This window comes from Narcine bancroftii, chromosome 4, assembly GCF_036971445.1.
Source record: "Narcine bancroftii isolate sNarBan1 chromosome 4, sNarBan1.hap1, whole genome shotgun sequence".
NCBI classification, from domain to species: Eukaryota; Metazoa; Chordata; class Chondrichthyes; order Torpediniformes; family Narcinidae; genus Narcine; species Narcine bancroftii.
The window spans coordinates 61,227,179-61,242,014 of record NC_091472.1 but is presented as its reverse complement, the minus strand read 5'-3'; the positions used below and the strand labels follow the sequence as shown (position 1 = coordinate 61,242,014).

General features: G+C 44.2%; 1 protein-coding gene across 17 annotated transcripts in view; it reads left to right on the top strand.

Annotated features, from left to right (window-relative positions):
* nrxn1a (neurexin 1a) overlaps window positions 1–14,836 on the top strand; it is a 1,705,359-nt gene that overhangs the window by 219,220 nt on the left and 1,471,303 nt on the right. For 15 of the 17 annotated variants that reach the window (XM_069931400.1, XM_069931399.1, XM_069931401.1 and 12 more), the window contains one exon: window positions 13,519–13,548. The exons of the other annotated variants lie outside the window; for them this stretch is intronic. In XM_069931400.1, the coding sequence (XP_069787501.1) occupies window positions 13,519–13,548 (30 nt within the window). The remainder of the gene's footprint in view (window positions 1–13,518; window positions 13,549–14,836) is intronic. 17 annotated transcript variants of the gene reach the window in all.

Here is a 14,836-nt window from a genome sequence, read left to right as displayed (position 1 = left end):
CGGTTTTAGCCCTAAGGCTGTAGCTCGAATCCACAGGAGAAGAAAGACACACACACCAGTAGAACATATTTAACACTGAGTTTATTCAGTGGCAGGTCTGCCTTTTATAGTCAGCTCGGCCGCGTCATCGCTGGGGCATGACTTGAATGGGCTGGCTGCCATTTGGTTACCTCGGATGCCCAGGCCTTGATTGGATCCTCTGTGATCTACCAGCATTGATTGGCCAGTTTCACTGCTCTGCTGGCACCCCACGGAAATTAGTGTTTCAGCCCACACGATGCTTTTCTAGTTGCTGTTTTCAATGGCCATTTCCTGCGTTGGCCTGAGTCGAGGGATGTCTTAAAAAAGCAACCTCTATCCTCAAAGACCCCCACCCCCCCAGGCCATGCCCTCTTCACTTTGAAACCATTAGGAAAAAGGTACAGGAGCCAAAAGACTAACATCCAGCAGCACAAGGGCAGCTTCTTCCCCGCTGCCATCAGATTCTTTAATAATCAATGAACCATAGACACTGCCTTACTTTACGTACACTATTATTGTTACCACACCTCCTCAGAATCGGTGATTGGAATACTTTTTTAGAAGGCTGATCCCTGCGCCGGGGGTTGGGTGAATGATGGGCTGGTCAAGGTCCAAGTAGGCTGGTTTCAACCGGTTGAGTGTGAAAGTTTCTTTCCTGCCACCAATGTCCAAAACACAGGTGGAGCCGTTGTGTCTGAGGACACGCTATGACCCCTCGTAAGGCCACTGTAAAGGTGGCCAGTGAGCCCCGTGCCAAACAAACATGTATTTACAGTTAATAAAATTCTTTTGGACCCAAGTGCAGGGTTGGCCATGGCGTCTAGATTTAGCAGGGGCCAGGGTGCCTAGGTGCTCGCATTGTCGGGAAAATGTGGTCACCAGGGCCTCCCTTAAGTCCTTAGAGGCCATCACAAATTCGCCCAGTATAACTAGGGGTGTACCATAATCCAACTCGACAGAGGATGCCTTTGGATGTGGTGCGGATGCCTAACAGGACCCTAGGGAGATTTTCAGCCCAGTTAGGTCCAGTAAGCTGTGCCATTAAAGCTGCCTTAAGGTGTCTGTGGAATCTCTCCACCAACCGATTGGGCTGTGGGTGATACTTCATGGTGTGGAGGAGTTGAGTCCCCAGGGTGTGGGCTAAGGTGGTCCACAGACTGGAAGTAAGTTGGGGGCCCCCCTGTCCGATGTAAGGTTTTCGGGAACCCTGCATCGTGCTACCCAAGTGTTGAGCAAAGCCCGTGTGCGCATGCTTCTGTGGAGGCCTCTGATAGTGGCATCGCCTCTGGTCATCTGGTCAACCATTGTGAGAAGATACCGTGCACCTCTGGATATGGATAGGGCCCCCACAATGTCAATATGCACATCGCTGAATTGGCGACGTGCTGGATCATATGTCTGGTGGAGCTTTGATATGAATCCGGATTTTGGATGACTGCCACTGAGTTCGTCCTGGCCCACAGGGTGACCTCTTTGCGGAGGCTGTGCCAGACATACCTGCTCACCACCATTTTGACTGCAGTTCTGATGGCAGGGTGAGCCAAGTTTTGGACCAGGTCGAAAACCCACCGCTTCCATACAGCCAGAAAGACAGAGTGAGGTTTACCTATCGAGGTGTGGCAGAGCAGCGTGTGATTGTGGGGGGTGATCCGGAATGTCAGGGTCTGCTTGCTACACATTAGCCAGGGCCATGTAGTCGTGTGACATCAGGATAGCCAGATGGGATAGGATGTCAGCCACCTTGTTGGATTTGCCAGCTATGTGTTCAATGTCCATTGTAAATTCGGAAATGTAGGACAAGTGCCGCTGTTGCCTGGCTGACCACAGAATTGAACCTTAATGAAGGTGAAGGTAAGGGGTTTGTGGTCCGAGTAAATTTTGAACTTCCTGCCCTCCAGGAAGTAACGAAAGTAACAAATTGCCAGGTATAAGGCAAACAGTTCTCTATCAAAGGCACTATACTTGAGCTCTGGTGGCCTGAGGTGTTTACTGAAAAAGGCCAGCAGTTGACATTATCCATTCTGCAATTGCTCAAGTACATCCCTGACCGCTGTGCTGGAGGCGTCTGTCCACAAGTGCACGAGGAGTGTGGTATTGGCTAGGGCATTTTTGGTTGCCTGGAAGGCCTCGGTCGCCTCCTGGGTCGCCTCCTGGGTCCATTGTATGTTTTTACTGGGTCCTGCCATGAGGGGAAAAAGTGGGCACATGATGCGGGCTGCAGCAGGTATGAAGCAGTGATAAAAGTTGATAATGCCTGCAAACTCTTGTAATCCCTTCACCGTTGATGGCATGGGGAAAGAGCGAATAGCATCCACCTTAGGTGTAACGGTCTGGCTCCATGATGGTCGATACGATGTCCCAGGAAGAAAATTGTCTCTTGACCAAACTGACACTTGGCAGGGTTGATGGTTAGGCTGAAACCGCTTAGTTTGAAGAATAATTGTTTTAAGTGGGCAGCGTGTTCGGTGCCGGTGTGGCCGGCAATTAAAATGTTCTCAAGGCAGACGAAAGGAAAATGCAGATCCTGGCCGACTGTATCCATCAGCCTCTGGAAAGTCTGAGCCGCGTTTTTTAACTCAAGAAATTAAAATAATCCAAAGGGGATTATGATGGTGGTTTTTGGAATGTTTCTGGGGTGAACCGGGATCTGGTGATAGCCCCTGATGAAGTCCACTTTTGAGTATATCCGTACTCCTTTCAGGTTATCTTTGGATATGTGGCACGGGGTATCTGTCCGGTATGGTGGCCTCATTGAGGCGGTGGTAGTCTCTGCATGGCCTCCAACCACCCGCTGCCGTGGGGACTCATGTGGAGAGTGGAGGTGCAAGGTCTATCAGGAACACGTCACAATGCCTAGTTCCTCCATCTTTTTGAACTCATCCCTGTCTAGGTTGAGTTTCTTGGGGGGGAGACATGTGGAGGGGAGGGCCCTCTCTAATGGTTTGGTGCCTCACCCATGTTTGGCTACTGCCGAATGGAAGTGAGGTGTGATGATTCTGCTAGGACCCGAGCGAATTAGTTGTCAGCAGTTCTCACTGAGTGTAGGTGGGGGCTGGTAAGTTCAATGCCCTTGAGCAAGAGTGACTGAAATGTCCAGGCGTGCACCAGCCAGCGCCCCTTGATATCTACCAGGAGTGAGTTGGCCCACAGGAAATCTGCACCCAATAATGGTGGATGCACGGCCGCCACTGTAAACTTCCAAGTGAATTGTCCATCCCTGAAGCATAGGGAAATGTCCAGGCGTGCACCAGCCAGCGCCCCTTGATATCTACCAGGAGTGAGTTGGCCCACAGGAAATCTGAACCCAATAATGGTGGATGCACGGCCGCCACTGTAAACTTCCAAGTGAATTGTCCATCCCTGAAGCATAGGGGGATGGTGTGGATGCCAAATGTTCAGATGTTGGAGCTGTTTGCCGCTCAGAGCTCCCGGTCCACTTTGCTGCAGCGGGCCTCCAGGATGGTCAGGGGAATGACGCTGTATTGTGCCCCAGTGTCCACCAAGAAACGTAGGCCTGACAGGGAGTCTTGGAAGTGGAGAAGGCTATGCAGTTGGCCAGTCGTTGCAGCCATCAACGACGGCCAGTCTTGGCATTTCCCTGGAATGCACAGGGGGGGTGTCATCAACAGGCCTCGGTACCCCACTGTTGATGACAGAAACAGTACTTATCACTGGTGGTCTTCCTGCCCAGTCACTGTTTATGTGGTCATGTCACCTGCTCAAGCAGTGTGCAGGCATCCCTCTTCGCTGCCCATAGCAGGTCTGCTCAGGCAGCCACACTCCTGGGGTCATATGTCTTCCTCTGCGATGAGCAGCCAGATGTCCTCAGGCAGCCTCTCCAGGAAGATCTGCTGGGACACCAACCCGGAGCTGTGGCCATCATTGAGAGCGAGCATGTCACTCATGAGGGTAAAAGGGGCCCTGTCCCCCAAACCATCAATATGCAACAGTCAGGTAGCACACTTGCGCTTTGAGAGCTCGAAAGTGGGGGTCAACATCTCTTTGGTGGCCACATGCCTTCCTTGTTCCAGGGGCTGCTGTAAAAGTCGATGATGCAGGCTGTGATGTTCTGATCAAGGGCTCTGACCACATGGTAGTTGCATGTGTCATCTGCAGAGATTCATCAAATGGCGAACAGCACCATGCTTGCTTGAACCACATCCGTGGTTATGATGTCCAGAAGTCAGGGAGATTCAATGCTGTGGCATTGATCACAGGTTGCTCTTCCATCTTCGGTTCCAAAGTGCTGTTTGGTTCAGTCGGGGTCACCACTGTAGCGAGGTCACTATGGCTTCAGCTAGGTTAAAGCTCTCGGTTATAGCCCTAAGGTTGTAGCTCAAATCCGCAGGAGAAGAAAGACACGTACACCAATAGAGAGTATTTGACACTGAGTTTATACGTGGCAGCTATACCTTTTATAGTCAGCTCGGCCATATCACCACTGGGGCATGGCTTGAGCGAGCCGGCTACCATTTCATTACCTCAGATGCCTGGGCCCCATGCAATCCACTGGCAGTGATTAGCCAGTTTCATTGCTCTGCTGGCAGCCCATGGAAACGGGTGTTTCAGCCCGCACGACGCTTTGCTGGTCGCCACATTCGACGGCCATTTCCTGTGTCAGCCCAAGCCTCAGGCCACTACAACAGCACAGATGGCCCTTCTAATCCATGGTGAACACCTTCTCCCAAATAGTCCCATTAACCCAGCCCATAACTTTCCATATCTCTCTCATCCATATACCTATCCAACTTTTCCTTAAATATTAAAATCGAGCCCACATCCACCACTTTGGCCGGAAGCTCATTGTACACTCCCACCACCCTCTGAGTGAAGAAATTCCCCCTCGTGTTTCCTCTAAACTTTTACCCCCTTCAATCTCAATCCATTTCCTCTTGTTTGAATCTCCCCCACCTTCAATGGAAAAAGTCTGTCGACATTGACTCTTTCTATCTACCTCATAATTTTAAATACCTCTATCAATTCAACCCTCAATCTTCTACACTCCAGGGAATAAAGTCTTAGCCTGTTTAACTTTTCCCTGTAACTCAAACCCTGAAACCCAGGCAACATTATTGTAAATCTTCTCTGCACTCTCTCTATTTTGTTGATATCCTTCTTATTATTTGGGTACCAAAACTGCACACAAATATTCCAAATTTGGTCTTACCAATGCTCTATACAAGCAATGTATAGAGCACCCTATCTTCACCACCCTATCTGCATGTGACTCAACTTTCAAGGAATTATGTACCAGAATTCCTAAATTCCTTTGTTCTGCAGCACTCCTCAATTGTCTATCATTTAACATGTACGATATTTGCTGATTAGTTCTACCAAAACATAGCACCTTGCATTTCTCAGTATTAAACTCCATCTGCAACCTTGCAGCCCACTCTTCTAATTGTCCTGTATCCCACTGCAAGCTTTGAAAAACTTCTTCACTGTCCACACCACCAATCTTACTATCATCTGCATACTTACTGATCCAATTTACCACCCTATCATCTAGATCATTAATAAACAACAATGGACCCAGTACTGATCCCTGAGGAACTCTATGAGTCACCAACCTACAATTTGGCATACAGTTTTCCACCACTACTCTCTGGCATCTCCCATCCAACCATTGTTGAATCCATCTCACAACTTTAACATTAATACCTAATGCTTGAACCTTCCTAACTAACCGCTTATGTGGAACCTTGTCAAAGACCTGATTAAAGTCCATATAGACAGCCTTCCCCTCGACAACCTTCTTAGTAATCACCTCAAAAAACTCTATAAGATTTGTTAAACATGATCTACCATGCACAAAACCATGTTGACTACTCCTAATCAAACCCTGTCTATCCAAATAATTGAATATTAAATTTTTATGCAATCCTTGATAAGCACATGTTAGCAATAAATATATTTTAACTAAGTTAGGTGTAACATTGCTCTTAGAAGAAGCCTCATAATTTAATAACTGTAATTTTAAAAAAAATTATTAATGACAATACAAATTAATGTATTCTTGAACCAGATCTAATTATTCTTTGATGAGGCTAAAAATGGATGGAATATCAATCAGCTTAATATTTGTGCATCATGAGATATAAAACAATCCATAGATAAGATTTGTAAACAGGTTATACTTTCTTAGTTATTCCTTGATAAGTAACTGAGCCTACTTCAAAACAATATAGCTATTAATTGAAGATTTGGATCAAAAGGGAGACCAGCCGAGAAATTGATTTGCACAAAACATTTTTTTGTATTAAGTGGTGGAACAAAATTTACCATAAATGTCATTTGGTATATTGATTTGGAGGTGCATTTGTGTTCTTTTTGTTGTGGATGATCAGCGTAAATGACTTGCATTAGTTGCCTGCAGTATGATCAATGACCACCCGCAGACATGAAGCAAGCAGTCAAAAGCTTTATTAATCAGAAAACCCAGGCATGCTGCTGGCTCACATCCAAGGCAGGCATGAGGGAGAGGACTAGGGCTCTCAGCCTTTATTAGGAAATCTTATGGGGAGGGACTACAGGTGCAGAAGGCAGGCCAACATACCCATCCCAGTGAGGACATGCCTGCAGTACCGTGTTCCACAATGTTCACCCTTCCTTTTTTTTGTCCGGCGGGGTGATGCGGGGCAATGTCCATCATCATGAGTCTTACAGTTCATACAGTTCATAGGTTCAGCCGCTCTGGCTGTTTTATTCAGGACTGAGATCTCCAAAGTACTGCTGGCTGTATCATTGGTTCCAGCGGAACGGTGGCTTGTTCGACCAGCTGGGTGTTGGAGGGCTGAATTGTGTCTGTGTGTACTGTATCTGTAAGAGGTGGAGAGTTTGTTCGTAACGGTGAGGGTAAACACTCCAGTGGGGGGGTGAGAGAGAGACACTCGGGCGGGGTCCATGTTGGAGGTGGGATCTCAACATTGCTTGTCAGGGTGATCCCTGGAGCCATCTGGTCGCTGCCTGGGGATATCGGGTGCAGCTTCTGTGCTGCAGCCCCTGCTCATACCAGGTTCCAGATGGACATTGTATTGTCCCATCCAGCTACCTTACCAGGGCATATTGGGGGTTCGTATGGTGGTGGTGCACTTCCTCGACTAGTGGGCCTGCCTTATGCATTCTAGCATGCTTCCTGAGAAGCATTAGCTCTGAGGTCATCAGCTAGACCAGCAGCATAGTTCCTGACACCGACCTCCTAGGGAACGAGGACAATTTTTCGTGCGGCGTTGTGTTAGTTGTGGTGCAAAGTAGGGACATGACGGCATGCCACTGATAGATGGGCATTCCTTTTGACTTGAGGGCTAAAAGGACTGCCTTCCAGACTGTACCATTCTCCCTCTCCACCTCCCTGTTCCCGCAGGGGTTGTAGCTGGTGGTTCTGCTCCTAGCTATGCCTCTAAAGGACTCCTCATTTATTGCTTTAATGACCATGGATGTGGTCATGTCGAGGCAGGGGATGGTGAATGGGAAACGTGAATACTCGTCCACGATACCAAGGAAGTAGATGTTCTGATTCATGGACGGGAGGGACCCTTTGAGTCCATGCTGAGTCGTTGAAGGGGCGAGTGGCTTTGATGAGTTGGAGTCTCTCTGGGCTGTAAAATTGCGGCTTGCATTCCACACAAACCGGGCAATTGTGAATCAGCTCACTGACTTCCTCTACTGAGTAGGGAAGGTTACGGGCCCTCACAAAATGATAGAGCCTTGTGACCTCAGGGCGTCAGAGGCTATCATGGAGGGTCTGGAGCGATCAATGTGCACCCTGGTGCAGGTTCCCCTGGACAAGGCATCGGGTAGGTCTTTGAGCTTGCCTGGCCAGTACAAGATCTCATAATTATAGGTGGACAGCTCAATTCTACACCTCAAGATCTTGTCATTTTTTTGATTTTACCCTGCTATTTATTGTTAAAATAAAAGCGATGGCTCTCAGGTTCGTCAGCAGGGCGAATGGTCTGCTGATCAAGTAGTGCCTTCATTGACACATAGCCTCCTTCTCGATGGCAGAGTGCCTGTGTTCGGGGCCTTGGAGAGTGCGGGAAAAAATGTAACTGGCCGGCCAACTTGGTTCAGTGGGGTGGCCAGAGTGAAGTCGGAGGCATCAATTTCCACTTGGAAAGAGACAGATTCATCAATGGGGTGCATCTCTGTCATGGCAATTTTGTCCTTGATGCTCTCAAAAACCTTACAGGCCCCTGCTGATGGGGGAAAGGTAGTGGTTTTCACTAGGCCTTGTCTGCATAGTTTGGAATCCATTGGATGTAATACAAGAAGAGCCCCAGGCACATTTTTAAAGCCTTGGATTTCCGAAGCAGAGGTAATTCCAGAAGGGGCCACATTCGCTTGGGGTTAGGGGTGATGACGGCATGCTCCTCCATGTACCCCAGGATTGTGAACTGCTTGGTGCTAAACACACACTTTTTCTTATTGTATGTGAGATTGAGGGCCTTTGCGGTGGCCAGGAATCTCTGCAGGTTCTCTTCATTTTCCTTCTGGTCATGGCTGCAGATGGTGACATTGTCCAGATATGGATACATAGTCTTTAATTTATTTTCATCCTCCATTCAGTCCATTCCCCTTTGAAACATTGACACCCAATTCATGAGGCCGAATGGGACCCACAGAAAATGGTAGAATTAGTCATTGGCCTCAAATGCCATGTATGGCCAGTCTTTTGGGTGAATCAGGATTTGCTGATATGCCAATTTGCAGTCGATGACCCTATACTTGGCAATCTCATTCACTATATCAGCTATGCAGGGCAGAGGGTAGGCATCCAGTCAGGTGAACCAGTTGATGGTCTGACTGTAGTCTATCACTATCCAATACTTCTCCCCTCTCTGCACCCTGCAGGGACTATTACTCAGTTCTATTATGCCCTCCCCAATCAGCCACACAGAATTCCCTGTCCTTGGGGCTGTATCATTCGTTCTTAGTGCCAACAGGTTTGCAGTCCGGGGCGAGGTTTTGGAACAGTGGAAATGGAGGCACCCAGAGGGTGGCTAAGCTGCAGGTCAGGTGCCTGACCCTGAGTTCTAGTGTGTGATTGGGCCTGTTATAAGCACAGTGGACTCCAAAATCCAGCAGCAATAGAAATTCACCAAAACAAATGGTTGTCTAAACAAAAGTTGCTTTTAATTACCTTTAAACATGAAAACAGGATCAAACTTCAACTTATTGCTTTAAATTAACTTATTAATTTAACTTAACACCCTCTAATTCTAAGCGCGTGTATTTAATGTGTGTATAAGTTCAGAAAAGTTCTTTGATTCACAGTCCAATTTCACTTCTCACTCCTTCAAGTTCACTGGCATCAGACAATTCTTATGCTGTGCACAGAATTTAACATTTATGAATTTCACTAGGCTTTGGTGCTTGAAAGGTAAATGGTTATTGCTCAGGAAGGTTCTTGTCAGTTTTCAGAGAGAGATTTATTGCTCGTTCGACTCAAATTCCTTCCTTCCAATCGGCCAAGTTAGTGACTTGCCGAAGAATCTTGCCCCATCAGGGTTTTCCAGATGATAACCTCTTTCTTTCAGGTCACCACAAAATTCCTTTTTGTTTCCCTTATTTCAAGTGAAACATTATACAGCCAGGCATCTCCACTTGTAAGGACCACAAGGGCTTTGACCAGGCTGAAATAAGAACTCACAACCTGTCTTCAAAATGGGGTTTTTCCACAAGTTTGCCAGCTTGTCCTGTTCCAGTCTCAGCTGCTGCTGCTGAACTGTAGAACTGAATCTCTCTCTCTCTCTCTCTCTCAGAGAAAAACCACATGACCCTCTTAGAACAGCAAACTGCACTAAGGCTGCGGCACTGGACCCAATCTTTTGAATTCATTCATCTGTTGCTTTCCAAAACAATAACCCATTACTCCACAGCATGTCCAATTAACACCTACTTGTGAAGTCCCTATAGACATTCTTCAAAGTTTTTGCCAAGGCACCCAGAGCCTGGACTCTCTAGCTTGAGCAGAGCTCCAGTATTTTAAATGAGACCTGTTATGAAGCGTTTGTATCTGTGTGTGACCTAAACTAAAAACCCCATACAATTTATTTCCTTTAGAACATATCAAGATACAATATAAAATGTAACATAATCTGTCACAGGCCTCTTTGGGCGAATGGGCGAGGCCTCCCAGAACTGGTTATTACTGATGGTGAGGGGTGGGTGAGGCCTGTCAAACTCCATCAGCACATCCTTAAGCTGGTACTGGAAATCCAGCCATCCGAAAATGATGGAGGAAGTGGGTCAGCTTAAGATGGTGATGCGGGTCACAGTCTGAACACGGCACTGCTAGAGTGGGGCTTAGAGCAACATACATTAGCATAGTGTCCTTTCTACCGGCAATTCAAGCAGGTCGTGCTACAGGCGAGACTGTACTTCTGCGGGTGTTTGCTTTGGCTACAGTAGTTGCAGTTCATATGCTCGGTGGTGGCAGCGGTAGTCAGGGACACCAAGTCCCAAGATGGCGTTACCCATTCTATCCATCTGTTGGGCACATGGCCCACTGAGTAGGTCTCTGCATTCTTTTGGGCAGTCTCCATCACTTAGGCCATCTGCACCACTTCCTGTAGGGACTGATTGCCTTTTTCTAGGAGTTTTTCCCTTATGTGATAGAAGCGGAAGCCAGCGACTAGCCGGTCGTGGATGAGCTCCTCCTAGTAGGTCACCATATTCACAACCCAACACCCGCAGGCTCAACCCAGCTCCCGCATGGCCCTCATGAAATTGTCGATCAACTCACCCAGGCCCTGGCATTAGGAGCCCAGCTGGAAGCGCGCGTACATTGCGTTCATCAGAGCTCCGTATTGTTGTTGGAGTTGGGCCATTGCTTCTTCCTATCCAGTGCAGTCACAAATTCTTTGGTACAGTGGGTGCCCCACCACTGTACTGATCACTATCGGCTATATTTTGTGGTGTCTCTGGTAGGTCTTCAAACAGTGTTGCCACATATCAAACTTTATAGAGGTCTCTGGTTCCTTTGGATTGATCTCTAGCTTCTCCAGTTGGATTGCCTTGTCCATGGCACTTTATATTTTTGATTAATAAATTGTAGTGCGATCAATGACCACTCGCAGACATGAAGCAAGAGTTAAAGGCTTTATTAATCAGAAAACCCAGGCATGCCTCTACGTGCTGCTGGCACACATCCAAGGCAGGTATGAGGGAGGAAACTAGGGCTCTCAGTCTTTATTAGGGGATCTTATGGGGAAGGGCTTCAGGTAAAGAAGGCGGACTACCTGCTAAGCCCAGTGTGGACATGCCCGCAGTGCCAAGTTGCACCACACTGCCCATGGTTGACACAGTTCAGGTACACTGAAGAAGACCTTGGTCCAGAGGTTTGAGTCCAGTTTAAACTTTAATGAAGAAGGCATGGCCTCATCTGGATTGCTGCAAGGGAGTTTGAATAGCACATCTTGGTAGATTCTCATTGAACTGTTTGTTTTGAGGATCATACAATGTTAATTTTCACATGACCACCCCTGTCCTTCTCTTGACTTTATTTTGTTATACCCCAATCCTTGACAAATGAATTGCATCTCAAACAGTGGGCATGGAGGCATGAGCAGTATGCTGAGCATTTTCTATTGTGTGCAATGAGTTGGATCATGACTACATTAGAATTTCACTTTTGGGCATTGTTATGGAAAATTGCTGTGAGGAAGACCCTTCTTGACTGTGCATGGCTGTTTTAATTGCCTGTTCAGATACTGTGCAATTTTTCAGCTCTGTCAGTTGGTTCAAGAGTGGGGAAATAAGTCACTGAATTTTGCACAATATCCAACTGTCATTGATGTTAAACAATAAAACCCCGGTATCCGGCACCTATGGGGATTGGTATATAGTAGATAAGTGATTTTGCTGGTTGCTTGAGACTGTGTGTTGCGTGGATTTGCTAACTGATGGCTAGGGGGCGCCATTTTTAAACTTCAGTATTTTTACCTATTTATTTTCCTTAATTTATTTTTGCCAGATGCTTGAGGCTGGCGGTTGCTTGAATTTTGGATAAAGGAGTGTCTACTGTAAAAGGTTGACATTCATCAATCACATTATCCATTTATTAAATGGATGTGCCCTTCAGAGATAGTTTATATTTTTAAAAAAAGCTAAGCAAGTACAGCAGTGTTTTAATTTAAAAAAAAGAACAGACTGCTGTTCTCACATCTGTATGCTTAAGGAAGTAGCAATCATAGGGGTTACACTCATAAGTTGGTGGGAAATGGTGATTTGATAGCAAGAACACAAGTTAAGATAGAACACTGTATACAGATGTGTCCTGCAAGTTGGAGCAGTTTTAGAGTCAAATATTTTTCTTTTGCCCCTGGAGACCATCTGCAGTCATTTAGTTTTGTTACTGTGTTTGGCTTCTACTAACATGATAACATTCAATTACCTTAATCTATCAAAGGAATAGTTTTTCAAATCCATAAAGATATTTTCAGTTGCTATGTTTTCAATCGGGGCTTCATAGATTGAAAGTTCTAAACTCAACAAATTATTTTGATCCACACTAGTTTAAAATCCATAAAAAATTAGAATGTCATTTTTTGTTTTTGTTCCCTTAAATTAAATCATGGTTCAAATGCAGGGATTGAATTTTAACAGTTATTGCTGGTTGAAAAATTAATGGCTGTGGGTGGATGTTCCCATTTTGTTTGTCAAAGACTTTAAGTCTTTAGGTAAAATAGGTGATGTGCACATTGGTTGAACAGTCTTCTACAACAGTTTTCTATTCGAGGAAGTAAAATTTTAACCTCTCCCTAATTCCTATTATAAAAATAGTTATTTAAAAAATATTAGAAAACATTCCAAATTAATTCTCATTTTTGAATCAATATGGGCATAAATTCTGGAAGACTGCTTAAAAAAATTCATTATTTCAATAACAAATATGCAAACCAAATTTTTAAAAAAATTCTTCAATGAAAAGTTATAAGCTAAGCATAATGCAAAATTCTAAATTTGTCCACAGCATCATTATGTTAAAACAGAAAGTTAAGTGACTATTTAAAATGTAATCATTGTGTTCAGTGCTTACAGCATTCCTACTTGGCATTTCTACTTTTCTTTGGAATCTGAATCCTGATTAAAACTTCTTTTGTAAATATATATTTCTGGAAGCAGGCAGAAAAGTTTTTTAAAATGTCTCTTCGGCACAATAAGTAGGTAGAAGAGTGGCTCTGTCACAAATTGTTCCCTGGTTAAAAATAATTTACTTTTTAAGGAGCCTTACTTCTGTTCAATGCAAATATATGTATGTAAAAAAAAAATCTTCGATTTGTCCATTGTTATCTGGATCATATCTTCATTCTTCTGATTTCGTCCCAAAGCGCATTGCAACCTGTGGTTGAAAAATGCGCTTTTTAAAAAATTTCCCTGCGATAAAGACATCTAAACAAAAACAGATGTCTGTCACAAAACATTTTTGTCATTGTGACATACCTTCCCACATGCCCTTGTTCTTTGCTGACTGTGCTCTTATTTCCCTTCAAGGTCTGGCACACCTGATGATGGGCGACCAAGGTATGGGATCCATTCCTTTATTCCACTGTGCTTCCTTCTTCTCCCCATTTAATAGTTGTCTTATACTCTCTCTAAAAATCAAATAATAGCTTCTCCTTCCTCTTTGGCTGTTTGAAGAACATTTTGTCTTTCTTTATTCTTTTTGTTCTTTTTGCATTTGAGTCCAGCTTTTTTTTTCTTTGCCTTTGTCTATGTGCAAATCAGAGAAAATTAGAATAATTAATGTGAAAATGTCAGTGTTTAATAATTAAAGCACTGTTAAGATTATATTGACTGTATAACTGGTTTGCAGTGCTTGAATTCATGATGTTCAGAGTTGTGCTTGCTCATGTATCTGGTGGTATTGTCACCAATTAGTGTCAGCTCTCAGCTTCGGGTATGATGAATTGTCACACTTTATTGCAATGTGTGCAACAGTGTTTTAGACCATAAACAAATGTGCATGGCTGATTGAAAATATGTTGTGTGCACCTACCCAAGCAGTTAGAATGCTGGAGGAATGGTTTTGAGAGCAAATTAACTACCATCTCATTCCTAATTACATTGTGTGTTCTTTTTGAGTTAGGTAAATCCTGTTCTGAATTCATTAAATTCCTCATCAAAATTAACATCATCATATGTAATTAATACTTTCATTTCATCATAATGTCACAGCTGTATGTTCACATGTCGTGTATTTTCTTAATATGATTGGTTGCCTTTTATATATATAACATATATAATAAAACTTATAAATTGTTTCTCTTTTTATTCAAATATGCTTACTTCATGGAACCATTCCATCAATCCCATAGGTAAAATTAAAGGTACTAAATATCTTTTTTGGCATAATTAAAATATATACGTAATTACAATTAATGCAAATAGGGAATGGTAGCATTTTTATTTATTATCTGAAGTTTTATACTGGGCAAATGATGTATGGTTATGATATTGTACTACATCAGGTAAGGCTATCATTGATATTAAAGTGACAATTGCTTTCTTATCTGCTTGTTGGATTCAATATTTTAGAAAACGAAGAGATGCCTTTCATATTGGGAAATTGAAATGTTTATTTTTGTATTTTGAATTTAGAATGTTTTATCAAGGCACTACCAACATCCTGCAATAGAGCCTTAGCCCTTTGAAATATAAGGAAAGCTATTTTAAATGCAGAGCTACACATTTACTTGAGCTACAGCCTAATTTTAAGACTTAATAGACCTTTGCATTTTAAAATGAGTAATGGTCATTTTAATACTCATTTAATGAGTATTAAAGGGTTAAAATGACTAAATAGATTAGC